General features: G+C 39.6%; 1 protein-coding gene across 1 annotated transcript in view; it reads left to right on the top strand.

Annotated features, from left to right (window-relative positions):
* Nucleotides 1–775: 775 nt before the first annotated feature.
* The window catches only part of LOC128736127 (protein trapped in endoderm-1), a 33614-nt gene continuing 7275 nt past the window's right edge, over nt 776–27114 (top strand). The window contains exon 1 of the mRNA XM_053830609.1: nt 776–1593. Within this exon, the coding sequence (XP_053686584.1) occupies nt 1518–1593 (76 nt within the window). The 5' untranslated portion in view covers nt 776–1517. The remainder of the gene's footprint in view (nt 1594–27114) is intronic.

Raw genomic sequence — 27114 nt, 5'->3', positions numbered from 1 at the left:
AAAGAAAGAACAATTTTACCTGACGCGACAGTACACTTTGGAGTTCTATCATAACAATCCTGCCTCAGACTGCAGATGATATACTTCGAAGCGCTATAGTGAAATCTCGTTTAAAGAAACCAATTTTTAAAGAATACTCAAGAAGACTCAAATATATTTGCAATGAATATCATGTTACTGCGAAGTTACAGAAAGCGGTAATGATGACACTAATATCCAACACCATTAAATCCTCATACGATAACTATTAAATCATTGCGCGGAATCGACACAGACAATCTTTTCAGTTTACCATTAAAACGATTAAAACAAAATGTGCTAAGGTAATATAATATTGCTTTATAAAAGAGTATATAGGGATATTTATACCTAATACAATCGAAACAAATCACCGTTAGCGTCAGAGTAACATCCGGCCGATCATAAAAAATAGGGTAACTTCTAAATCAAATTAGACGAATATCTAAAAATTAACCATGATGTGATGTTTTGAGCTAACTAAAACAACAACATCATTACATGTAGTCCAACCAATCGGAGTGAATACCAAAGCAAAGAACATCACCCCATAAGGCACAAAAGCGGACAGGAAACAGCTGCACAAGTGTTAACAAAAGAATTTTACGCTGTGTCTTTATGAGCGTGCGAATTTCTAGTTTGTTAATCCTGTGTGCGATATGCTTCTGCATTTTGTACCTATACTGATTTCCCATTGCTGTCAGTCATATCTACGGACTCAGAGAAGTAAAAATGTTGATTGTTGAAAGCTAAACTTGTTCCAAACAGCGCATTTAATAGTATGGGAAATGCATTAAAACAGTCTGTCACTGTATTTACCAAGCTGCACATGGTCGTGATCGGCCTTTTAAACTTATCCGCGCGCTCTGAGCCGATTCTGCTGAATGAAATGTCCCTTTTGATCTGGGCGCTGCATGGTGGTGACGGTTTACTCAGTTTACTTACTACTGGTCTGTGGTGGCTATCGAAGGGGACTAAATACGAGCACACATTACATACACCTCCAGCTCCAGTAGCGATTAGTCAGTTGGGATTGTTGGTTGGTTAGTGTCATCGAGACCGCCGTTCACCAGAAACATTTGTCCGTCGTACCGCAGTTAGTCAACAGTGACAGTCATCATCCAGGCAGTGTTTCGACGAGCGTGTACGAAGAAATCGTGTCGTCACCGTCAGCGTCAGTATAAAGCCGGGTTGAATCGTACTGTCCGTCGCGAGGGGAAACGCCTGCCTGGATACGCTACATGTGTGCTAGTCTGATTGGGGATATTTGTGGTGACTACCGACGATGAGCGCGCGCAGCTCAGTTCACTGCGATCGGTTATCATGTGAAGAAGAAAACAGGACTGGATGCCAGCGGCCACGAGCCTAGTTCTGTAAAGTGGTGTTATTTTTAAGCAATATTGTGAATAGCTGGAAAACGTGCCAAAGCGGATCTCGACTCGATCCTTTTCTCTCTAATGAATTAAGTGCAGTGATCAAGCCAAAGAAAATCTGCAACCATGGTAGTGTACTCACACAATATGTCGATATTCGCAACAATCAGCGCCGGACTGGTGTTTGTGTTCGGAATCATAGGTAATCATCGGAATATTTACAAAACGCGTTTCATGAGGAGTGTAAAGTTAATACAAAACCATTGCTACTATCAATCAACTGATAAGAAAAGCAAAGCGACACTTAGAATTCTACTAACGTGGTTTCAAGATGTAACTTGCGCACATACACAATGAGTGGTTTTGTTGTGTGAACATTTCGCAGATTTTTCAGTTTCGAACTATATATCTAACATCGATGCAGAACTCCAGCTGAGTGCCACATGAATTGGCACAACTCATTACAATTCGTGTAAATATAAACATTTCAGGCTATTTTCTCCTTTCTCTAACTTCAAACGAACAGCAGTGAAATATTCCTTCTGCTAATGATTGTATACACAGTTAAAAGAATAGATCTCGGCGCTTTAGAATGTCCACGTTATTTACTTATTTTTCGTAAAATATCAAAAGGTAATATTTTTTTCAATCAAACCCAAGAAATATTACTACTGATTAAACACTTCGCACCTGTAATTATGCAGCTGAAACTGAACTATTGTTCCTCGTATGTCGTAAAACATACAATCATTTAACTCTCTAACGGATAATGCCATTTCGAGATGGCCTTAGCGTTTAGGGCCATAGAGCCACGAATTAAATACCTTTTTTAACGAGGATATGAAAAATATATTCAGAATAGTTTGCTTCACATTTTGGTACCAACTACTAGAACAACACTGTGACCTTACGCTTGAGAGTTCTTTTCATTCAAATGCAAAAGATTAGGATAATTGCATCGAAATTTATTTCGCGACTTTTCTGTTTAATTAGTTTTAGAAAACGAGTAAATTTAGAATAAAATGATCCGCTTTAAAATTTTACTGTAAGCAGCTCACATGCTCTATTTGAATTATGTAATATAATTATTTAATTTGAAAAATATCTAACTAGAGTTTGCCGACTTTTTTTCCTGGAACTCGTTCAGATAATTATTTTTGCATGAAAATTACATTTTGAGCTTTTTTTTTAGCTTACATGGAAAAAATATTATTAGCTTAAGTCGATTTTTATGATGCTACCTGTTAATGGGTTAATCAGTCGGTTTTGGAGAAGTAGGTAGTTTTTTACGAGTTAAGAGGAAAATTCTCCGTTTTAGCGTACTACTAAAGTAAATTTATTAGCCGAATAGAACGGAAAATTTTTCTCTTAACTCGTATTCGAGATTCTGCTAAGACGCTCAATGTAATAACTTTTAATTAGGTAGTTTTTTTTGGCTCATAAACAACCGAACAACTGCTTGTTGATAAGCGGTACTAGCTTTTGTGAAACCCTTATACCGGGAATCCACGCTAATATGAATGACACCTTACAAATTAGGCGAATTCATGTTTAATCAATAATCTGAATATTTGGTTACTCTATTCAATTTCACATACGCGCAAGGCGCGCACCCTTTGCATTTGTTGTGTTAATTTGACGATAATAAACGTTTTAAAAACGAAACAAATGTGCCCGAATTGTCAAAAATCTAATAAAAAATCTTTTCGACAACTCCGACTACAACGGTCTATTTTGCGTACTGCAAAGAGGGTTGAATTGCACACACTTTAAAAAAGCACCGCAGTTGGCAAAATTTTGCAGAGATTTGGACAGCCGAGTATTCGGTAAAATTTTGTATGATACTAAACGTTAGTAAAGATCCGCAAACGTCGATATGCACTACCGAAATTTTCACCGAACGCTCGGCTATCCAATTCTCAGCAAATTTTACCGAGTTTTTTAAGTGTGTATATTAGCTATATTTCCATAGCTGCTGGGAAAGAGGAAACATATTAATTTTTTCATCTGGTCCTGCCAACTTAAATGTCAATTGTGTATGACGTTAAAAAAATATTGTGAAGACATTCATATTACCGAGATTCAGATTAGATATGTTCAGATTAAAGAAAGTCATACCAGCGGGCGCTCACGGTACTTGCTCAAATCGGTTCATGGAGACACATTTTTAGTAGATATTGCTATTTTATTTACTCTACATGCTTAAAAAATTTGACCCGCTTTCACAAAAAGTGGAACAGCTCAAAACATGCGTATTTTTTACACACTATTTTAAGTAACATTTACTCCTTTTATGAGTTCAACGCAGAAGCTCATTAATGAGCAATATTTACTCAACAATGAGCAATGTTTACTGAAAAATGAGTGCCATTTCACCCAAAACTGAGTAGTTCTTACGCAAATTATGATTAATTATTACTCAGCTATGAGGTGGGCCTAAACTACTCAGAATTCTGTACAGCCACCTTGACAACTTTGTTCGCCACAGAACGTTGGTTTGCCTGAAACTGCTGAAAATGGTTTAGGTTTAATCGCGATGTTAAGAAATCTTGTTAAGATGAGGAAGTTTTGTCATTTGATTTGGCTTACTTCCCAAGCACAGATATCAAATTGATATAGGTTTAGATCATCGTAAAGAATATTCCAACCAATCACGAAGCGAGGATTTCCAGTTGGACAATACTTCGTTATTTTCAATTTTTCAATAGTACGTACTTTTAAATCTATAGCACAGAACAGAAATGGAAGTAGAAATCCAAACACGTACATGCTGCTTTCTACAGATACTAGCGAACCTGGAGGTAGCGAATCACTTTTTTTCACGAAAACACACGAACGCATACAAATGCACACGAAAAGCTGCTGTGCGATTGGCAGCGAGCGTTCTGCTTATATTGCTGTTATTCGCTTATATACGAAAACCTTCCCAAAGAAAAATAAAAACAAAAAAGACTGTTACAAGATTTGATCGCCGAATCGTTTGGACTTCCACTTCTGTTCTGTGCCTATAGGTTTCATTATTGGTGTGGATGCGTAGAAGATTTTCCGATAGATTGGTGCAAAAATATTGAAAATAGATCGGAAAACCGCAAAGCTATTAGCGCTCAAAATCTTTCATTTCTCGTGACGGTCGCATTTTTCTGGATTTCGCATTTTCTGGAATGACCTCCTATACCAGCTGCCTTCCTGAAAGACGTAGTCCTACGTCAAAAGTTATATTTCACGCCAGATAAGAGCATTTATGTATCAAAGTGGAGGCAATATACGTGGGAAGTTTTTGACGATTATTTTCAATTCTATCTTGCATTTTATACAGCGGTTCTTATAACACGCTACCTAATACTCCTGAATATCTGATTAAGATGTAACTTATTATTGCAATCATCTATACTGCTTTATAATTTACAGTCATGAGTTGTATATGAGGACACGCACGACAGCAAAACAACTTATTGTTTACTTTATTTTTACATACTCTAATCATTATACAATTCCAATGTAAAATTGACATGAAAACGATTTAATGTGAACTTTCTATTACGATCTTGTGTTATCTGGGGAGAGAGCATGCTCGGTAAGAAATTGTCCACTGCATCAGTGATCGGCTTGATGCAGCAAGGGCAAATTACTGTGAAGGGCGCCCTGGTACTCCACAGGCTCCGTTGCGGCAGAGAATTTATAGAACCCTCGCCACCATTCATTCCTCTGCATGAGGCACACCTTGGGTTAGAGGTTTATCCATTCAAGTCTTCACGTAATAGCCATGGATAACGGCCATTAAAACCATCCTCCTTTTAGGGGCTTTGGACCCTCTGCTTTGGTTCTTAGTAGTCATACCTTCTACAGAGAACCATAATTGCAGGCAGAGAATTCACACTCAGCATTCGCATGAGTGCCTCCTTCCCTGTCCGCATACGACCCTAGTTTCCACCGGTTGTCCGATTTCTACTAAGGAACGTATCCCTAAGGATGGTACCACGAGGCGGTAGGGACAGGAGTTGCTGAATAAGAGGCTGTGGACCTCCGTGGAATCTATTTTATAGCTGCATGTATAAAATAGACTGCGAGGTTCTGGAGCGCATTATTCAACCATTTACCATCCAGGCAGCATTTTTATATGGCAAACTGCTATCTAGGAAACTGTTTGAAGTCTGCCTTAACGTAGGCTTCGTCTTCCGTTATCATGCAATTGAACATCGTCAACACCATCGTGTACAGCATTCGAGATCGGATCTTTTGGCCGTCTTGTTTTGTTTATCGTCGCGATTCGGAGTCACTACCTACTGTAAGAAGGCAGTCGTCGTCGTGAGTATAGCATAGAGTTTTTGCTACTTTTCTAGGCGTCTCCGATGCAACTTGTGGCTTTAGACCTTTCGGCCATCTCGTCCGTGGGGCGCCTCTGTTTCTTGTACTAAGTTGTGAGATTCTAGAAGAGAACCGTTCATGCCAAACTGTCGTTTAGCCCCTTTACGACGTGCCGGTCCACTGTAACCTTGCAACTTTCGCCAAATGTACGATGGGAATCTCGTAGCAGTGCCTGTAACTAGTGATATAAGCACCTCCGACCCTCTCCGAGTTTCGTTTGTACTCTGCCAGTTATCGTACATCATAATTGCAAGTGCATAGAGAACTACCAGTCTAATAAGGGTTTTGTACATCTTCAGAAACGTACTACGGCGTATACTTCTTGATCATAGCGTTTTACGAAGGCCAAAGTTGCCCCGATTTCCTGCGTCACTGAATCTCCTTACTTGTGTTACTACCCGCGGTTACCAGCGATCCCAAATACACGAGCCTATCTACCACTTCAAGTTCATCTTCGTCAACGATTATCATCCTTTGTGAATTCGTTTCCTTCGAGCCTCTACCTTTCATGTATTTTCATCATGCTTTTCAATTCAGCCCAAATTCCTTTTCTTTGCTGCGCTTTCCTAAACAAATATTTTGTGGCTATACAACAAAACTGAAACGAATGTGGCACTCATAGGCTTTAATGAGTTTTAACTATTTTTATAAAAATGTAAGTAATTTGCTATTTTTTATTTCCGATAAACATCAAAATCACTGTTTTTCCACTAGCACGTAGCTCGACTCAACTGCTTGATCCCACTGCTCGACTGGACTACTAGACTCAACTGCTCGAATGAACTGATTGACTCAACTACTAGATTGGACTATTCGAATCGGCTGCTCGACACAACTGCCCAACTCGATTGCTCGATTCAACTGCTCGACTAGACTACTCGATTTGATTGCTCGACTCAACTGACAGCTTGATTCAACAGCTCGACTAGACTACTCGACTTAACTGCTCGACTTAGCCACTCAACCCGACTACTCGACTCAACTGTTTGATTCGACAGCTCGACTTAACTCGATTCAACTGCTCGACTGAACCGCTTGACCCGACTGCTCGACTAGACTGCTTAACTAAACTGTTCGATTCGAGTGCTCGACTGGACTACTCGACTTAACTGCTCGTCTGGACTGCTTGACTAAACAGCTTGATTTAACTGCTCGACTATACGACTCGATTTGACTGCTTGACTTCTGTTTGATTCGACATCTCGACTTAACTGCTCGATTCAACTGCTCGACTGGACTACTCGACTGCACTGCTCGACTGGGCTACTTGACTCGACTCGACTGCTCGACTCAACAGCACAACTGAACTACTCGATTTAACTGCTCGAATAAACTGTTCGACAGGACTACTCGACTTAACTGCTCGACTCAACTGCTCGTCTCGACTGCACGAATGAACTGCTCGACCCAACTGTTCGACTTGATCGCTTGACCCGACTGCTTGACTAAATCATTCGATTCGACTGCTCGAACCAAGTGCTCGACTAGACTACTCGATTCAACTGCTCGACTGGACTCCTCGACTTAACTGCTCGATTAAACTGGTCGACTTGACTGCTCGATTCAACTGCTCGACTTGACTGCTCAACTCTACTGCTCGACCGGACTGCTTGACTGAATAGCTTGATTTAACTGCTCGACTAGACTCCTCGACTTGACTGCTCGGTCCAATTGCTTGACTCGATTACTTGATTCGACTGCTCGACTCGCCTGCTCAACTCGATTGCTTGTCGCGATATTATATGGTCGGTGTTGAATCAGATCGAACCAAGTCGCAAAATTTTAAAAAATACGCTAATAGCAAACGATCAAGAATTTTCTCAGCAACAGTTTACTCTAATCAGACTACATAAATGTTGCAAATAGTTAGAGTTAGAAGATGATTTCGAATGCAGCAAACTTCGAATGCGTTTTTCTCGAAGTTAGAATTTTGCCACTCGATTCTGTCTAACTTAACATCGACCATAAATCGGTTTCAGGCTTCGTTTTCGGGTTTTCGCTCAGTAGATGCTCATTAGACTATATGAGGCGCTATAACGAAGCAGAATTCGAAAAAGTAGTGTAAGGGGCAAGTGTAGAGTTTATTATTGTTTACAATATTGCTGAAGTAAGTATAGTTTTATCTTTTGTATTTACGGCGCTATGCGACTGCTACCCTGTTGGTAGCAAAAAGAGCGCTCATTTGGCTACCAACGGGGCAAGTGTAGAGTTTATTATTGTCTACAATATTGCTGAAGGAAGTATAGCTTTATCTTTTGTATTTACGGCGCTATGGGGCTGCTACCCCGTTGGTAGCAAAAAGAGCGCTCATAACGCCGTAAATACAAAAGATAAAGCTATAATTTCTTCAACAGTATTGTAGATAATAATAAACTCTACAATTGCTCCTTACACTACTTTTTCGAATTCCGTTTCGTTGAGGCGCTGTAGTCTTATAAGCATCTACTGAGCAAAAAACCAGCGCCTCTATGGTTCAAAGGTACAAGTACCAGCGAACCACATGCCCTGGCGGGTGTTGGGGGTTCGAATCCGGTTGTAATCTCAGATTACAGCTTGGTTCGACTCATGCACCTTCCAGTATTGGACAAAAGGTAGGAGTCAAAATGACTATTTGTCAAGCATAGCTACCAATACCCCCCCTTCCTTTCCGCTCTTCCCCACCTTCGCCAAAAAAATTTTCATTTCTTTCCCTACCGTCCCTTCATCAATTGTAGAACCATCGTTTCAAAAAATATGAAATATGCAAACCAAATTGTTTGCTAAGGACAACCACAATTTACTGAATATTGCTCAAGCTACCGCTCAATATGCCGAAAATACCAACATGAACCCTACATAGAAACGTTGGATCTTTACCAGTTTCTTTGGTCTACTTCTATTTTTGGCCTAAGCTCTGTTTTTGTTATTCTGTAGGAGAAACTCTTGCATTATTTTGCCACAATTTTCAGTACGACTTTGCTAACCCATAGTAACAGAGAGGTGGGCACAATTCCGCTAAAGCGCTATCAGCTAATTAGCTCAGCCAACATTTTGGTTAGCGGTTAGCGTTTTCGTTAATTTTTATAACCGTTAGCGGTTTTGTTAACTCCCGCTAAATTTATGTACCGCTAAATAAATCGCTAACTTTTTTTGGCAGAAGGAAAATTTTTGAGAAAGATCGCACAAGTTTAGGTCGAAGGATTCCAAATTCCAAACTTTTGTGCGCGGACTCAAATAAATCGATATTTAACAAATTTATCTCCTACATTCACAGAAAAAATCAAGGGAGATTTTTCGATTTTCTTGGACATCACTTAGGCTTATACAAATTTGAAAGAAAGTTTATGTCACCCCCCCCTTCAAAAATTTTCGAAATTTGAAGGGGCAAAAAAATAAATTGCAATAATGTTGCATTCTTTAATGGTAAGCAGATTTTTTCAATTCAACGAGTTTACATCTCTAAATTACCCAATTTGTGCAAAGTTGAAGTAATTATCCCGTTAGTCTCGATCAACTATCCTACACCATCTTAGCTTTCTGATTCCTACTACAGGTCACAGGCGACTATTGTGCTTAACCTTTAAGTTCCGACGTTGAAAATTGGGGTGCTTGGAATTAGACTTTTGGCTCCATTTTTTTTTTGGGTACGTTCTCCACTGCGACCAGTTATTTGATCTATTGTGGCGGGCCCCTATTTACTGTAGCCACGTCACGGTGTCCTATCACCATTAGTATGAGTGATTTCCACTTGTTGACTAATGGCATTGTCCCAATAAGGTATTGAATAACGAATAAAGTTTATTGCCTTATTGGGCGAACTTGTCCACACAACAGAGGGTGGTATTAAACCTTCATCAAAGAATTTACTCCTCCTATGATAAAGTGCCACGCAGTTACAAAGCAGATGTTCCGCATTCTCGTTTGGCTCCATTTACTTTAAATTTAATTCCATTTTAATTCAACTTGCTTCAAAAGAACCGAATTAGATTGAGGCATCAATCAACTAAACAATGTATTAGTGAAATTTGCTACAACTTTTGACGGAGATATTCTGTGGGATTATATTTTGCTGTCGTAGGTAGTAGATAAGATTAAAATAAAATACAAAAAAAAATCACACTCCGGAACATCAGCTTTCGGTGCTTACGGGGTTCCAAATTGATCGTTTTATTTCATATTGTCCAAGTACCTACCCTAATCTTGGAAGTAAGGGACGAAAAACTTATAGATAACATTTTTTACCATGCATTGGACGCATGCAGAAAGGATGTCACTGAACTGTTCGAAACTTTTCTGACTATTGTCATGTTGTGATTATTTATCATTGGGATCAACGGTGGCCCCGACCATTACATCAAATCAAGTCATGTTAAGTTATATTGCTTTTTTATTGAGCTTTATCTGCTTCTGCTTTAAAAATGGAGTACTAGTATGGAAATGTATGAAAGTGGAATTAAATTGGAATAACACTTTCATTGCTCGGCAGTCGAAACAGTTTGATCTTATAACAGGACATTGTCCAAACCGCTATCATCTGAAGCTTATGGGAGAACTGCAAGGTGATATATGTCCATTCTGTGGCACAGAAAAAATAGACTAGGAACACCTGTTACGCCGATGTCCGGCATTTTTCAATTAAAGATCAAGGTTCTTCGACAGAAGGCTGTTAGAAGCCCTGAAATTTGGAAAACAACTCCCAGCGCAGTACTGCACTTCATCCGAAGTGCAGCACCAGACTGGACAAATGCTATTAGCCAAAAAAATGGCAATCGCTTCTGATAGTGGTGCGTTTGCATCCTTAACATATCAAAGGTAAACACGTTATTGTTGAGAACCAGCATCAGCTGAGGAATGGGCTGATATTCATATGGCTAAAAGGTTGACCAAGAAACAAGTGGTTTCAAACGTGAATGGTGTGAGTGATTTTTTTCTTAAAACATGTCGGTAGCATAGCACATGCGTTCCAAGTAAAAAAGTTGTAGGGACCTAAATTGCCATTTTTTCGAGAAGATCAGATTCCGATACTATTTCGTGGTAACAGAGTTCTGAACTAGTAAGTGACACAGATTTGGACTATTATCCAAATCCGAGTGACATACAAGTTAAAAGCAAAATTCAAATGAAGGTTAACGGGAAATTAGCAGTCATCAACTTTTCGTCGGAAAGCCCAATTTTGGAAGCAGTTTTTGAGCCCAAAAACGGAATTTTGTTCGTAAAATTGTAAATACTGCATTCTTCTTGCGAATCTGAACACTTCAAATATATTTTCATGAACAGAATTTTTGTTTCAACCAAAAAAAGTGCTTTTGAAACTGGCAGAATCGATGACGACTAATTTCACCCTAAGTTACACGTTTATAGCTCACTAACGTGATCCTGTAGCACTCCACTATTTTCAAGTTGATTTATCTCTGCCAGAATACTTACTTTATGTACTTGGATAAAAAAAATTTTAAAGTTGTTTTGGTTTGAACTAAAATTTAAGTATTGTACAACTTTTTTGTATTAAACTTTTATTAATCTGGAAAAATAAACAGAGGTTTCTTCTCCTTTGTTTAGTTATTGAAGGTTTGATGTTATTATTTTTTTCTTGCCCCCCCCCTTGAACAATATTTCGAGACCAGGACATAAACTTTTTTCCAAATTTGTATAAGCCTTATTATATAAATTAAAACATAAAAGTGTTGGGCCAAGTATCAATGCAATAAAGTTTTCTCAACAACCAAGGAAAATTATTATCTGCAAAACAGCTTTTCACAAAACTTTCTATGACAGCGGAAGACTCAAAAACAAACTATACCATACCTTCTGGTTCTGATTCCTTTTATTCTGATTTCATTCTATTTTTACTAAAAACTTGAAATTTTATTACTAGATGTTTTACTACTGATACGCTTACCCTACTACTTTGAAAATGCATATCTCAGGAACCAAGCATTTGTAAAACAAATATTTTTTAATGAAAATCTAACCATTTACAATGGACAGAATACATATCGTTCTTACAAACATAAAAAATATTTTCCCTATTACCGACCGGTTTCGGGCGAACAATTGCCCATCGATGCCCAACCGTAAACCCAATAAAATGTAAATAACTTTTTTTCAAGAAGTCCAGAGAAAATATTATTTGGAAAGCTTTCACAAAAAAATTCACAGCCATGGACAACTCTAATGAAAAACCGAGAAAACTATGTCTTGTCACATGGCAACATTTTTTTACCCTTTTCAATGTGGTAAGCGATAATGTTCTTTAAACATATTTTGTAAATGCCCGCAATTTTTTTCACGGAATTAGGGTATGTTGCTACTTCGTTTCAATTTCCGTCATTCATAAAATGAAAATAACCCATGCAACGCATTGTCGTTATTCTGCAGCCGGGAAAACTTTCATGACCTGCAGAAATTTTGCAGAATAACATTTGTCATGCCGTCCTACACAACTATATGCGCGCTAGCTTCGTAAACATTATTGTAATATTTAGTTTGAACGATGAAAAATTTTGATGGACGCATTTTGTTCTGACGATTAAAAGAAACGCTTTCCGAAGTAGATTTAGTGTAATCAAAACTCAAACTGAAATGTATATTTTCCTATCAGTTAAATTTATAAAAAATATGTTTAATTATACGTACAAATTCGTTTCCAAATAACAAAATATTTCGCCAGACCACGCGTTCGTGTACCAAATTACACCTGGATAAATGTACTACCAATCTATCTTAATTACAATAATTTTGTTTTCATTTCAAGATTACTTACTGCTACAAATTCCAAGAATAACTTCAATTCGGTATATAATAATGGTGTAAGCAACAAATTAATTATTAATTTTAGAAAATTAATGCTCTTTAGAGCTCACTGCAATAACTATAGCTTTCTCTACTTTTAATCATCGACTGCCTTTTCGTCAAGTCCAGTGTTGCTAAACGATCCGATTTGCGATTTGATTTAACCTATCGAGCTGATACCCTGTGGTTTTAACACTTCTCCGGCCCGTAAAACTTGTCCAGAGCGAACCTGGTCAGATTTACCAACGTCCGCCAGCTCGATCACTGCCAGCTTTGTTACCGGTCGTCGATACACTCCGTTTGTCGTTCGTACCAGAGCCTGTCTAATACGACCGTCTTTGCCAGAAATTACTTCCTCCACCATACCACGAATCCACCCATTTCGACAGTATCCATCGACGATGAAGACCATGTCTCCTTTAGCTAAAGGTTTACTGTCTTCAAGCCATTTTGATCGTAAGTTTAGACTAGGTACATACTCCTTCAGCCACCGCCTCCAAAGTAAATCCGCTACATACTGAGAACGCTTGTACGTACTACGCAATGCTTCTGCTTCGTTAGTGGACGAAATACCAGGGTCTTTCAATCCAGACGAGTTACCGCGCACGAAATGATTCGGTGTGATAGCCTCAGCATCCCAGGATTCCTGCGGAACGTAAACTAGAGGCCTAGTATTGATAATCTCTTCAGTCTCCGCTATAACCGTGAGCAGAGTTTCATCACATAGTCGTTGTTTTGTGCTTAGTGTTGACATTGTAGTCTTTGCTGACCGTACCATCCGCTCCCACACACCTCCCATGTGCGGGGCGGAAGGGGGAATAAAACTCCATCTTGTGCGAGCATTTGTGAAGACATTTGCACAAGCCTTTTCGATTTTTTGGATTTGATCGCGTAGCTCCTTACTCGCCGCTTTTAGATTTGTGCCATTATCCGAAAATATTACGATCGGGGAACCTCGACGCAGAACAAATCTTCTAATTGCCATAATGCATGAGTCTGTATTCAATCGATGGGCTACCTCCAAGTGAATTGCTCTAATCGATAAGCAAGTGAAGAGCACCACCCATCTCTTCTCAGTGTGACGACCCACCGTTACGTCGACCGGACCAAAATAGTCGACACCCGTATAGCTAAAGGGCTTCACGAAAGGGGTTAATCTTTCGATAGGCAACGGAGCCATTCGTGGAGTAGTTGGCTTGCATCTCCGAACTTTACACCACTGACACCGTTTTACTGCTCTTACAACTGCTGAACGAATACGCATAATGTAAAATCGTTGATGTACTTCATTCAAAACAGTTTCTCTATTAGCATGTGCATATTGCCGATGGTAGAAATCTAACAGAAGGTCAGTTACAGGGTGATCATTAGGCAAAATAATAGGAAATCGGGTATCATAAGGCACAAAATCAGCAAATCTCGTTCTCCCATCGACACGTAAAACGTCGTGTTCATCGAGGAATGGGTCACGACGATGCATGATGCTGCTCTTTTCAATACTCAGCCAGTTCTCCCGAGGAAGTTTTTTGTTTCGCGTTAAAGTGACGATCTCATCCGAAAAGCACTCATTTTGTGCGATTCTCCACAGGACGGTCTCGGCAATTTCGAATTCCTCTTGCTTCAGAGGCACTTTTGTTGCACTGCATGCTCGCAAAACCATCTTCTCCCAGCCGAGTGGTATATCCAGCGTCTCTATAGGAAGATTCTGGCGCTTGCGACGACAGTTTGAAACGAACCGAATTACACAGCAAAGAGTCCGCAATAACACATTCCATCGTGAGAATCGCCTAACATCGATCAGTTCATCATTTTGTACTGCAGCATGAAACATGTGGCTTACTCGCATCTCTTCCGTAGTTCCCGGCAGGGGTAAATTTTGTTTTGGCCAAAACTCCTCCGGCTGTTGAAGGAACTGTGGTCCACCAAACCATGGCCCGTTTGTGTCAAAGCACGGTCCATTGCCCCACTTAGTTAGCATATCCGCAACATTGACTTTTGTTGGCACCCAACGCCATTCATTTACGTTCGTTTCCTGCAGTATCTCGCCGACGCGAAAGGCCACGAAAGGCTTATATTTTCGATTATCCGATCTTATCCATGACAACACGGTTCGAGAATCACTCCATAGTATGCGTTTCGATATTACTACCTCATGGTTCGATTCGACCGTGCTAAGCAGCCTTGCACCGAGCACTGCTGCTTGCAACTCCATGCGCGGGATAGATAGCACTTTCAATGGCGCAACTTTTGTCTTCGCCATCACCAACGGACACACGATGCCTTCGGCTGACTCGATTCGAAAAAACGCAGCGCAGCCATACGCTTGCTCACTGGCGTCGACCATAACGTGAAGTTGCACCCGATCGTAGCTTGCCGACGTAAACCCATTTAGATAACAGCGCGGAATTTTTACCCTTTCGATCAGTGGTAAGAGAGAACGCCATTGAGTCCATTTTACAAAGCTGGCGTCGTCAATTTCGTCGTCCCAATTGCAGCCAGAACGCCACACGTCTTGAATTATGACTTTTCCTTGGATCGTGAATGGAGCTAGCAACCCGAGAGGGTCAAAGAGAGACATTATGCAGCTCAGAGCTGCTCGCTTCGTAGGCCGACGTTGTGTCATGAGATAGGATGCAAGGTCATCGCGTATCCTAGTCGAAAACGTGAAAACGTCCTCGCTCGGCTTCCATAGTATACCGAGGACTCGTTCAGATTTATCGTCGTTGTTGTCTGGGAGGGCCACTGCTAGATCGGTCTCCGACTCGCCCAGCGCCTGTAGGAATGCCTTTGAGTTAGCAACCCAATTGCGGATTTCAAATCCGGCTTGAGCATGCACGAATTTAACTTGTTTTGCGATTCGAATGGCATCTTCGACGGTATCAGCGCTATCTAAATAATCGTCGACGTAATGTCGGCGAATTATTGCTCTTGCAGCCTCCGGGAACTGTTCTGCGTACTCGTTGGCATTAACATTTTTTACGTACTGGGCCGAAGCCGGAGAGCATGCCGACCCGAACGTAGCTACATCCATTATATACACGTCAGGTTCGTCCGAAGGGTCTGCCCGGAAAAGGAAGCGTTGCGAATTTTTATCCTCTGCTCTAATGCGTAGTTGATGATACATTTCGCGAATGTCCGCGCTGAAAGCGATGGCTCGTTCGCGAAAATGTTGAATGACAGCCGGAAGGGACGTTAGCAGGTCCGGGCCAGCGAGCAGCATCGAGTTTAAAGACGTACCGCGTACCTGAGCAGACGCATCCCATATTAACCTCACCTTGGATGGTTTTTTGGGATTGATAACAACACCCAGTGGCAAATACCACACTCGATCCGGATTTGCCATAGCGAGTTCCGCTGAAGTGGCTTTGTGTGCATAATCTTTTTTTTGATATCCCTCAATCAAGTCTCTCACCTTTTGATATAGTTCAGGTTGCTTATTTAGACGTCGTTCTAAGCCTCTCAAGCGATTTAGAGCCATGGAAAAACTCTCGGGAAGACAAATATCATCTCTTTTCCATAATAACCCCGTCTCATATCGACCATCGATTTTAACAGTGGTATTTTCCAATATCGTTCGTGCTCTACGGTCTGCTTCTGATTCCGGTAGGACCGTTACAGTAACCCCTACTCCTTCATGGGCAAAGTGCTGCCGGAACATTTCATGCAGCTCTAGGTTTGTATATCCTACATGCTGCCCCACGAAACGAGCGTCAGTAGCGGGATATCCGATTCTGCTTGGTCCATATATGGTCCAACCAAGAACTGATTTGACCGCGATTGGTTCATGTTGACCACCAACCCGCGATTCAAGTGGCGCCAATAGGTGGACGTTATTCAAACCGATCAAAATTTTTGGTTCCTCTCCCTTTTGTTCCGGTACGTACAATCCACGTAGATGATTGTATCGGCTGGTTACAGCTTTGAAATTTATCTTTTGTCTAGGCAAATAAAGCTTTCTTACGGTACGAGCATTTGATAAGACGAAGCATTTTCCTGTTGGATGGCTAGCTATCTCGAGAGACAAACACTGAGAGGCAGATTCTCTGCGAACAATGTTGGCAGTCCATTTCAAGGTTAGTGGTTGAGGAACGCCAGTGATTTCCAATTCACGAGCTAAGCTATCCTCCATAAGCGTGTCGGAGGAACCTTCGTCCAAATATGCAAATGTGGAGATCGTTCTTCTGCCATTAAACAAGGTAACAGGTGCGATCCGAAAAATCACGGATGTTTTAGGTGCTACGTGTGCATAGTGCTGTACTGCGTCGATTTGACGTTTATCCGTACCCACTGCACTTCGGTGCACCAACGGATGATGCCGCTGACGGCAGTCGCCAATATTACAGGTAATTTTAAACTTACACCATCCCGTGTGTTCATTTAGACAACGCTCGCAGAGTTTCAGACGTTCCATTAATTTTACCCGTTCCGATAAATCCAGACGGCGAAATTTTTCGCAGTTGCGAGTTCGATGACCTTCCTGCTGACATACTCGACAAGCTGATTGTACAGTAAAGGCTTGAACTTCGTTGTGAGTTTGTAGGAATCCTTTCGCCTTATATTTTGTTTTATCATCCATTTTTGTTGGTTGTGTTTTGGAATCCACCACCAATGTTACTTCACTGGCTTCTGCAACAATTTTAGTAGCAAAATTAGCAAAGGTGCGTAGGGTCACCGGGTTTTGATCACGCTTATACTGAACCCACTCTCTTTTCGTCCCAGCGGGGAGCTTGTCAATTAGCTCATGGATGAGAACGGGATTAACTAGGTGATCATTTAACTCGGCAGCTTCCAGGTGGTCGCATAATTCCTGGACTGCCATTCCGAATGGAATAAATGTTTCGAGTCGATCTGCTTTTGGGGGCATCACTTTTCTGACACTGTTCAGTAAGGTGTGGACTAACTGCTCTGGCCTCCCATATAGCATGCGGAGGGTTTCTATGACTTGTGGCACAGCTTGAGGGAGCAGCAATCTGCTACGCACAGAATCTAGGGCTGGACCAGCAAGGCACTCGTGAAGCCTCACCAAGTTCTCAACTTGACTAAATCCGCACGCCTCGGTGGAATTTATAAAGCTGCTGTAAAAGAGCGGCCACTCTTCGGGTTTGCCAGTGAACCGAGGTAGTTTTTTCGGGAGAATTTGCCGAGCTGCTCTCTGAGCTTTATTAGGCCCCTTTTCAGTATTAGACTTTGGTTGCTGTGACGAAGCTTTTTCGTCTTCAGTGTCACTTTCCGCGCTGGAGCGTGAACTGCTTCCAGACTCGCATTCGTTGTGAGATAATTCGACGCCGTTCTTTTCGATTACCTTCATTTTGGATTTGGGAGCAGGAACATCTGGATTTCGTTTTGGAGTTTCATCAGCTAGGCGTTGCGTCGAAAGGGAATTTTGTCCAAGCTTTAGTTTTGGAATAGCACCTAGGTTACGGTCTGATACGATTGCTGGGTGCCGTTTTTCCGGATTTTTTTGTTCCAGCATTCCGCCAACAGCATTATCCACTTCTGCATTGGCAAGTCGAACTTTTTCCCGTTGCACTTCAAACGACTTACACATATTCATTCTCATCTCCAAGAATTGCTGTTCGTCAGCGAGCTGCTTCGCCAACATCTCTTCTTCTTGTTCCATACGCTTCTTCCGCAAATTATGCTCGTGTTGCAGCCTTTTCTGTTTCAAAATTCTGTCAATCTCTAACTTTCGTTCCTCGATTATTTTTTCCTCTTCCATTGACTTTTCTGCTGAGATTAACGCCTCCTCCATTCTACGTAATTCTGCTTCAACACGCGAGCCGGATACAATTGTAGAACTTGACGATGCTGTGATTTTTCCTGTTCCATCCGTAGTAGTTTTAGAGCCATGACTTTTCCCGGAGGTCGGTGGAATGAGATTCGGCGTAGGATTCGAAGAGGACGTTTTTGGCATGGTTGCACTTCCCTGAGCCTTTCTCTTCATTTCCTTCGCGGTGCACTTTTCGCATCTGAATTCTCGGTTTTCCACTCCGGGTGACTCTCCAACACATTCGTAATGGAACCAGGCACTGCATACGTCACAAGCCACCATACATTCATTGTCTGCATCTTCACATTTACCGCAACTGGATTCCATCTCAACTTTGAGGTTATTTTCACCAGAATTTTTTGAGAAATTGTTCTGACGATTAAAAGAAACGCTTTCCGAAGTAGATTTAGTGTAATCAAAACTCAAACTGAAATGTATATTTTCCTATCAGTTAAATTTATAAAAAATATGTTTAATTATACGTACAAATTCGTTTCCAAATAACAAAATATTTCGCCAGACCACGCGTTCGTGTACCAAATTACACCTGGATAAATGTACTACCAATCTATCTTAATTACAATAATTTTGTTTTCATTTCAAGATTACTTACTGCTACAAATTCCAAGAATAACTTCAATTCGGTATATAATAATGGTGTAAGCAACAAATTAATTATTAATTTTAGAAAATTAATGCTCTTTAGAGCTCACTGCAATAACTATAGCTTTCTCTACTTTTAATCATCGACTGCCTTTTCGTCAAGTCCAGTGTTGCTAAACGATCCGATTTGCGATTTGATTTAACCTATCGAGCTGATACCCTGTGGTTTTAACACATTTCAAAACGGTACGACGAATTTAAGATATAAAGTCTGTTGCGTAATTTCAATAAAATGCTTTAATAATCGCTTTTTAGTGAATTCAAAGGGCACGGATCGGAAGGTAAGCGTGTTTGAGTCAAATCAGTTTGAGTCAAACTTTTGGACTATTCTTCAAATCCACCTAAAAAAAGATTAAAATTAGAGTGGCTTTCCTTACTACGACGGGAATAAGAAATAAACCCCAATTCTTGTAATTTTTCTTAGATCTTTGCAATGATGATTTTCTCGTACTGCTTTTAATTAGCGCTGATCAATGTATTACCAAGTGCTAACAAATTCAGCGGCTAGCGTTAGCTTCCGCTCATTTTTTGGTTGATTTAGCGGCTAGCGGTTATCGAAGCTAACGTTTTGATTTAGCGGGTTAGCTGTTAGCGAAGCTAAAATTTCGGTTAGCGGTGCCCACTTCTGCATAGTAATAAATCTTTCCTTCAGGTTCGTGAAATACAAAAGCAGGGATTGGCGAATAATTGAAATCCTGCCTTCTACCAATAATTGAAAACGCTGTCTCATGACCTATGTTTTCCACGGTCAATTCGATTTAAACAATATATTTTTGCACCTACTTGCTTATTCGAAATATTTATGCTAAAGTAAGCATTAGGTTATTTCAACGAATGTGTCATTTATAATACACATATCTTCAAGCTAATACGTGTTCCATTGCATTCATTTCGGCATAATAAATGACTTCAGTTCGGCTATATTTAATGTAGGTATTCTATGTGGAGGTATGCATTCTATTCTATGTAGGCATGTACTACATACACGTACCTGGTGTTTTTCTTATAACTATATGAAAGGTATCGTTCATACCTTGTATATGTAAAGCGCAATTAAAAAAGTGAAGCCTAGGACTTAAACGTTTTTCTAAGACTTGACTCTTTTTTATCGACCGACTTCGTAGCCGGCTATTAGAGTACAGGACAATTACGAGGCTAGTGCAACAATTCTACTGACTCTATCTAGCAGTACCACCTAGCCCAGATTCGAACTTATGACGACTGACTTGTGAGACCAGCAGTATACCTCAAATCTAACCTGGCGATGTTTACCACATTACTGAAGCAAAAAATAAGCTCTACGTTCTTACTGTTCTCTTGCGGCCACACGATATTGCCTGGAAAAGATGATTCAAAATGCAGTTCGTTTTCTGTCGTACGGTTGAATTTATATACATTTGATGAATGTGACCGTTGGGTCAAGTGCCAATAATAAATAAATAATTAATTAATTGATGGGTATTTTTAAACTATGTATACATACAGAGCCATAGGGAGAAAACAAGGGAGAACAGCTGAACGTTGCTCTGCGTTTTATATCGAATTCGTGACATAATTCACCCATGGTGTGCCAGAACATTACTGGACCGCATTTGCTCGCTCTCATAGTGGAAATGGTAGAATTAAGTTTCCTTGAAACTAAATACTTCTGCAGTCTGACGCGATAGAAACCTACAATGTAAATAGTGCATCACTCAACAAATTAAAACGTAAGAGGGTCACATGAATCATATGCATAGCCCAATACACAGAAAATGAAGCGTACACAAATAACGTAAAGCATTTTGACTCCTGTCTTCTTTACTAAACTCGGCTAAGAATTACAGCTGTAATCAAGAAATACTTTCTAGGTAAAGCCTGCATGACATGTTAAAACATGCGAATAGTTTTGGATGCAAAAATCTACATTTTTTTATGGGATGAATGAGAAAAAAGCCTCAGCATAGCCACAAAATAGCATCAGCAAAACAATTCTACATGCAGTAAAAATCATTCTGTGAAAAGTTACATTCTAACTCGTTCTATGAAAAATAATGATATTGGCTAACGCGATATCGAAACGGCCCCTAAGAGAGCGTTGAAATTCCGACTCTGATTACACTGGAAAACGTTATAAACGGACTCGCAGGCGACCCTTGATGATGCAGTAAACAGAAACAAAATACAAAGAAAGCGACTGTATTCTATAGCACCGCGTTTAGTTTCCGCAGCGATCCGATGCCAAGGAAAACCATTTAAATTCGGACTAGTAGCGTTTATCCCATCACTTGAGTGGCTAAAACCGTCGCTGGTGTGCGCGAATGAAAAACCACTTATCACAATAATACGAGAGCGCGAGTTCAGTTTTTCCCCATGCGTTTTTTTTTCGACGAAACCGACCCATACATACTGGATGCTGTGGCATGGGGTTTACTGTCCATAGTATTGCTTTAAATATGTAAACCTCAACCATTTGCAGGTCGGTTATATTGATGTTCTCCGCAAAACTAGGGTGCAGGTTGCGAATGTAAACAAATTAGAGTTAATGTATCGCTTAATAGGTTTACAGAAGACCTCTATGATGTGACCGATATAGCACATCCCGGATTTTCATTTTTAACTCTACTATCAGTCGAGTCCGATACACCGTAGGTGTACACATTTGATCGCGCACAACATGCTAAACCATAACTCTATATTGTATAGAAAGGGCACTGTCATATTAATGCTTATAAAAGGAAATACATATACCGTCATCCGGGGTTACTTGCAACACTTTTACGCATGGCAAAACACCTCAAAATTTATTTGTTTACTTAATCGTTTATAGCTACTGCCGTAAATTATCTACTCCCTAGTACACAATGCTATATTTAATATTTCGTTTTTCTTTTCGTTGAATTTGTAGCATTGTTTAGTAATTTCACACTAAATTCGAAGAAAATATTGTAATTAGTTTATGAATATATGTGCATGTTTTTGACGTAGGATTACGTCTTACGGCAAGGTTTGGGATAGGGTGTCATTCCAAAAAATCTTTCTCGAAAAGTGGTCAGGTTTTGATCGCTAATAGTTTAGCGGTTTCCCGATCGATTTTCTATATTCTTACACCAATCGATCGGAAAATCTTCTAAGAATTGGCCCAAATGAAGAAAAGCATGGATTCTTGTTGTTGAACTATTGAAAAATTGAAAATAATGAACCTATGTTTAACCAGAATTTTCGCTTCGTGATTGGTTGTTGGAAATGACGTTATCAAAGTGGTAATGCGTTTTCACGCTTCGGCTTATAATTCAGGCAAATTTTCAGAAATCGAAAAATAGTATGGAAAATATAGAAAACTATTGATTTTCAATGCGCGTCATTGAAAAATTGAAAATAACTCTAACTCGGTCGTACTAGAAATTGTCGTGATTGGTTGGAATAGTTTCCAATTATTATCGAACAAGTCTTGGTACAATTCAGGAATCAACGAGAAAGGCGATGGAAAATTCCATTTAATTCTACTATAACAAAGTTGCAAGAGAACTAAATGAAATCCTACCATTTCTCCTTGATTGCTATTTGCCTTGATTGTGCTGTTAGGGTTGCCAAGTGGCCGGTTTTTCACTTGCAAAGCCGGTGGCCGGTCAATTCTGCAAAAAAGCCGGTTTTCCGACACACGAAGCCGGATTTGTACTTTTTGTCTAATTTGTAAATTTTCTGATAAATTTATTAGCAATCCTGAGCAGTGAATTATTGAAGATAGCCAGTTTTGCAGTAACAATACTTTGCTCCTGGCGGTAATATACATTAAATTGTCCACTAGCGCCAGAAGCAAGTACAGTGGACCCCCGTTCGTTTGAACGATTCCTCATGCAAACTAACGGGGTTCGTTTTTAATTTGAACAACTAGTAACCCTAAATATGCTGAAACTTGTATGAACTGGCCGCCCTGCTCTTTGTTATTGTTTTGGTGGCTTGATTTAGTCTCGTTTAGTTGGTAGTTGCAAGCAGCGAATATGTTATTCTCCGATCGGATTTCTATCGTAATCGTTGGGAAACGAAATGTGAAACTGATTAAACTAGGATTAAACACGCTAGATCAGTACAAACAAATCGTGTTTATGTGCATTGTCTGCGAAGGTAAATGATGCCATGTTGAGAATGACATTTGAACTATTTTTAATTTGCACGTAGTGCAAACCAGCGGGGTTCAAATTAAAAAGTGTTCAGATTAAAAACGGTCAAACGAACGGGGGTCCACGGTAGTTGTTACTCTGATTTCTACCGTTCGCTATCTCCACAACTGACTGTTCATCCCATTTACACGTGAAACTGTCAACCGACTTCCGGCGACTACCCAAATAATATGTCATTAACGCACGTTACACATTCCAGCAGGCAAATCCTCTAAAAATAATGCTGCCACATCCCCCCCGCATTTTTGAAGGCAGGACCGACCGGCCGGTTTTTGTAATTTTGAGACTTGGCATATGTGCTGTACCACCAACGGCAACACGAGCAGTGCCGCAGTTAGTTTAATTTCAATAGGCCATTACAAATATTTTGAAAAGTTTTTGTCCTGCCGGTGTAGGGTCGCTAAAGGGGGGGGGGGCTTTTTTCAATCGAGCAAAAAAAATACGGATTTTGGGCATTTCTATTTAAAGTTTAAACGTGAAAACCAAGTCTATTCTTGCTTTTTATATATACGTTTATTATTTTCCATGCGAAATCTACGAAAAGAAAAACAAAACCGAAAGAAAATTATTTTTGGCTGATTTTCGGAAATTCCATTGTTTGAATTTCCATTTCTGTTTCCTGCTAGAAGCGTTAACTCAACTCGTACACTCATTTTTCGAGTTTTTTAGACTATAGAGCCCACAGACAATTGATTTTATAAAAAAAAGTTACTCATATTCTACAAATTATTTTTGCCACCCGATTTGTCAAGCCAATTTGCAAGGGGGGAGGAGGGGGGGGGGGGGGGTTGACAAAAACTTTAAAAATAATTTGTAATAGCCTAAGCGTCATATTGAAAAAGTGTCTGCCGTGAATAAGTGATAGCAATTAAAACCAAGTTACAACAAATTAAACCGAAGTTTTTGGAGCGTCTAAGTAGAATACGAAACCTGGAAATTAAATCGGGGTTTTAACAGAAGAACCAAAAGACGAATTTCTGGCGTGTTGTAACGTCACGTTACATATTTGTTTTCCAAAACAATCTAGGTAAAGCAAATGCTATTAAATTGTTCAACTTTAATAGGAAATTTTATGTTTTTTCCAAATATATAATAATATTTGGGGGTTTCTCAACGATTTTCCCAGCTGAACCATAAATACTGTGCAAAGAATAGTCAACACGTTGTAACGTCACGGCGGAATGTGTCATATATGTCTAACTAAATAGTTTTTGATGTTGAAGTAAGATTTGAGGCGCTATTCACATTCATTCGAAAAAAAAAATGGAATATTCTCAACTTGCAGTCAAATCAAACCCTATATATGCTGCATGTAGCATTTATACATGAATAATCGAATTATTACATACATGAATACATCGCCACAAAGAGACTTACGTAGTCCTGTGTCACCAATATGCGGTCATCCCAAGTAACAATTTTGGTTTCATTACACTCTTATGATGGCATTTAAGACCTAAATTGGTCTTGACGTCCACCATAATAGTACAATAAAATTCATAATGTTGCTTGGGATGTCTTGTACACAACCTCTCTGATTTTTCACTTCAAGAAATGTTCCAGGAAGTCGGCGGTAATGAAAACGAAAATTCAGCTAGAACCGATGGAAATGTGGTGGAGGAACATTAAACGGTAGTATTCAAGACGCATCCAGTATAAGCAATCGATCCGGAAGTGGGCATGCGGATGGCGTAACGCGACTTGCAGGCGGTGGTTTTCCTCTGTTACAGAGGGATAAATTGAAAGGTCGTGAAAATTGTGTTTCGTGGGCATTTGCTATACGACTGGTCATAATTCGTGAGGGTACGTGGCATGCCGGGAGTCCTCCAGAAAACAACTAGATAAGCGAGAATCTTTCAGAGCGAACATTTGCAACAATTTGTCTAAGTATCGAGCCATACAAGTACAATTTGGTATAGAAGGCGCAAACGGCTGTGGTAGCATGGAACCGTTTAAAGACGGCATTCCAGGAGAGCAGCAAGTATCGCAAAATAAATTTGCTACGAATGCTGACTAGTTTGGTCCTTGAAGATTGCTCGTCAATGGAGGATTACGTGAATGAAATAATGTCTACTGGTCATAGACTCGACAAGACCGGATTCAAGTTAGATGACGAATGGCTCTCAATAATTTTGTCAATGGGATTACCAGAACGGTATGAACCCATTGGCCACCGCCTATTATATTTAAAGATATCGATGTTACCATAATCACAAGTGATAGTCACAAGTCCACCCTATGATTTGTGGTTATGGTAACATTGATATTTTCAAATTTGTTTATTTATTTGTTACAAATCAACAGACCCAGATGCTCCTAATGATGCTAAAGAATATTTTAAAATATTATTTAAAAAACAACAATAGGCGGTGGGCAACAATTGGCAAATTAGCCTAGTTGTTGAGAAAATATTACAAGAAGTGTAGTGTGTCTTATTCTGTGAGGCGAGTGACGTGACACGACCAATTATTTAATTTGCCGTCTATCAAATTTTGTTCGACGTTGGTCGAGTCGAATCGAATGACATAGCAGTTTTAAATCGGACCTATGTGCTATGTGACTCGACTCGCAGAACACCAAAGTAAATGCGAATGGCTGCGCAGCGAAATTTGTATTCTCACGTCACTTATCTCGCACAATAGACCCCAATATGTATTTTATCACTGAATTCTAAATAAAAAGCAATACTTATGCAGATGAGGAAGATTAGCAAATTTGCCAATTATTTATTTTGGATACATTTCTTTGCTAACTCAGGATTTAGTCAAAGTTGTATCGCAAATAGAAACGCAAAATAATTATTTGTTCGGTTGCCCTGGTTTTTGTAAGTTTATTGTATTGATTCTTTTTTTTTGTGTATCGGACACTTATAAAATAAACTAAATTTGATCGAATAAAGATCAAAATCCTTTTCCCATTCACATTATAAAGAAAAATGGAAGATAGATGTTGTTTTAAAAGTTATTGAATTGAATTTGTCGAGAAGGCACCAGAGTGTTAATGTGCCAAATGTAGACATAACAAAATGCCCTTCCCTGGCTTGCTCATACCAAAATCATAGAAAATAGCACAGCACGAATTTAATAAGTCGATAAGAATCGATAAGAACACAGTGTTTCGGGACGCGCGTTTACATAAGTATGTATTTGCTAAGTTTTTAACAACATCACCTTTATAACAAACCAATGATAATAGTTTTATTTCTGCTAATAATTTTCAGCAGAAGCAGCAGAAATGATGATCACCTGAGATCTAAATTGTCTAATTCATATGGCATTTATGATCAGGTGCTTTAGGATTTGCTTTGTATGGTGGTTAAACTACTGCGATCGCAGAACGCCTCGCGTGCGACCGCAGCTGACTCATAATATAGTTGAATCACTTCATTCAGCACATTGAATCATCAACGACAAGTACCGTGAAAGCATTATTGTTTACCAATAACAGCGTTTGGTTTCTATATGTCACGTAGAATGAGGAACTGTTTTTAAATGTTTCACATGGAAGCGTTTTAAGTTGGATAGTTGGTCAGCGGTAAATAAAAATTCTCAGTGCATGTGGATTTTTATACAATTGGGTTTGGGTAATTCAATTCATTTGGTACGAGGCTTTGGTACTGAGAAAGTACTTCATTACTGGTCTCTGTTTTTGTTTTCATAATATGTGGTGTTTGTACTATGTTTATTACCATTATGAGCAAAGGTAATCATTTTCAGTGACATAGGTATATATTCAAGCGTTGGACTCAATCTTAAAAGAACAAAATTGGTGCCGTATTGTTAGAGTTCGTCACCGTGAATTTTATATATCACTTTAGTTGATTTTTTCAGTGAGAATAAAAACTATGATGCTTTCAGCGGACGTTTCGACCTACTATCCTTCAGTCATTGACCACGCCTAAATTGATGCCGTACGAAACTATATAGCCCAGGTACTCAAGGTACATTTCTTATTTATAACGATTAAACGACTGCTGCTAATCAGCATATATTGA

Source organism: Sabethes cyaneus, chromosome 1, assembly GCF_943734655.1.
Source record: "Sabethes cyaneus chromosome 1, idSabCyanKW18_F2, whole genome shotgun sequence".
In the NCBI taxonomy this organism is placed as follows: Eukaryota; Metazoa; Arthropoda; class Insecta; order Diptera; family Culicidae; genus Sabethes; species Sabethes cyaneus.
Note: the sequence above shows the minus strand (reverse complement) of the source record. Positions and strands in the feature narration are given on the sequence as shown.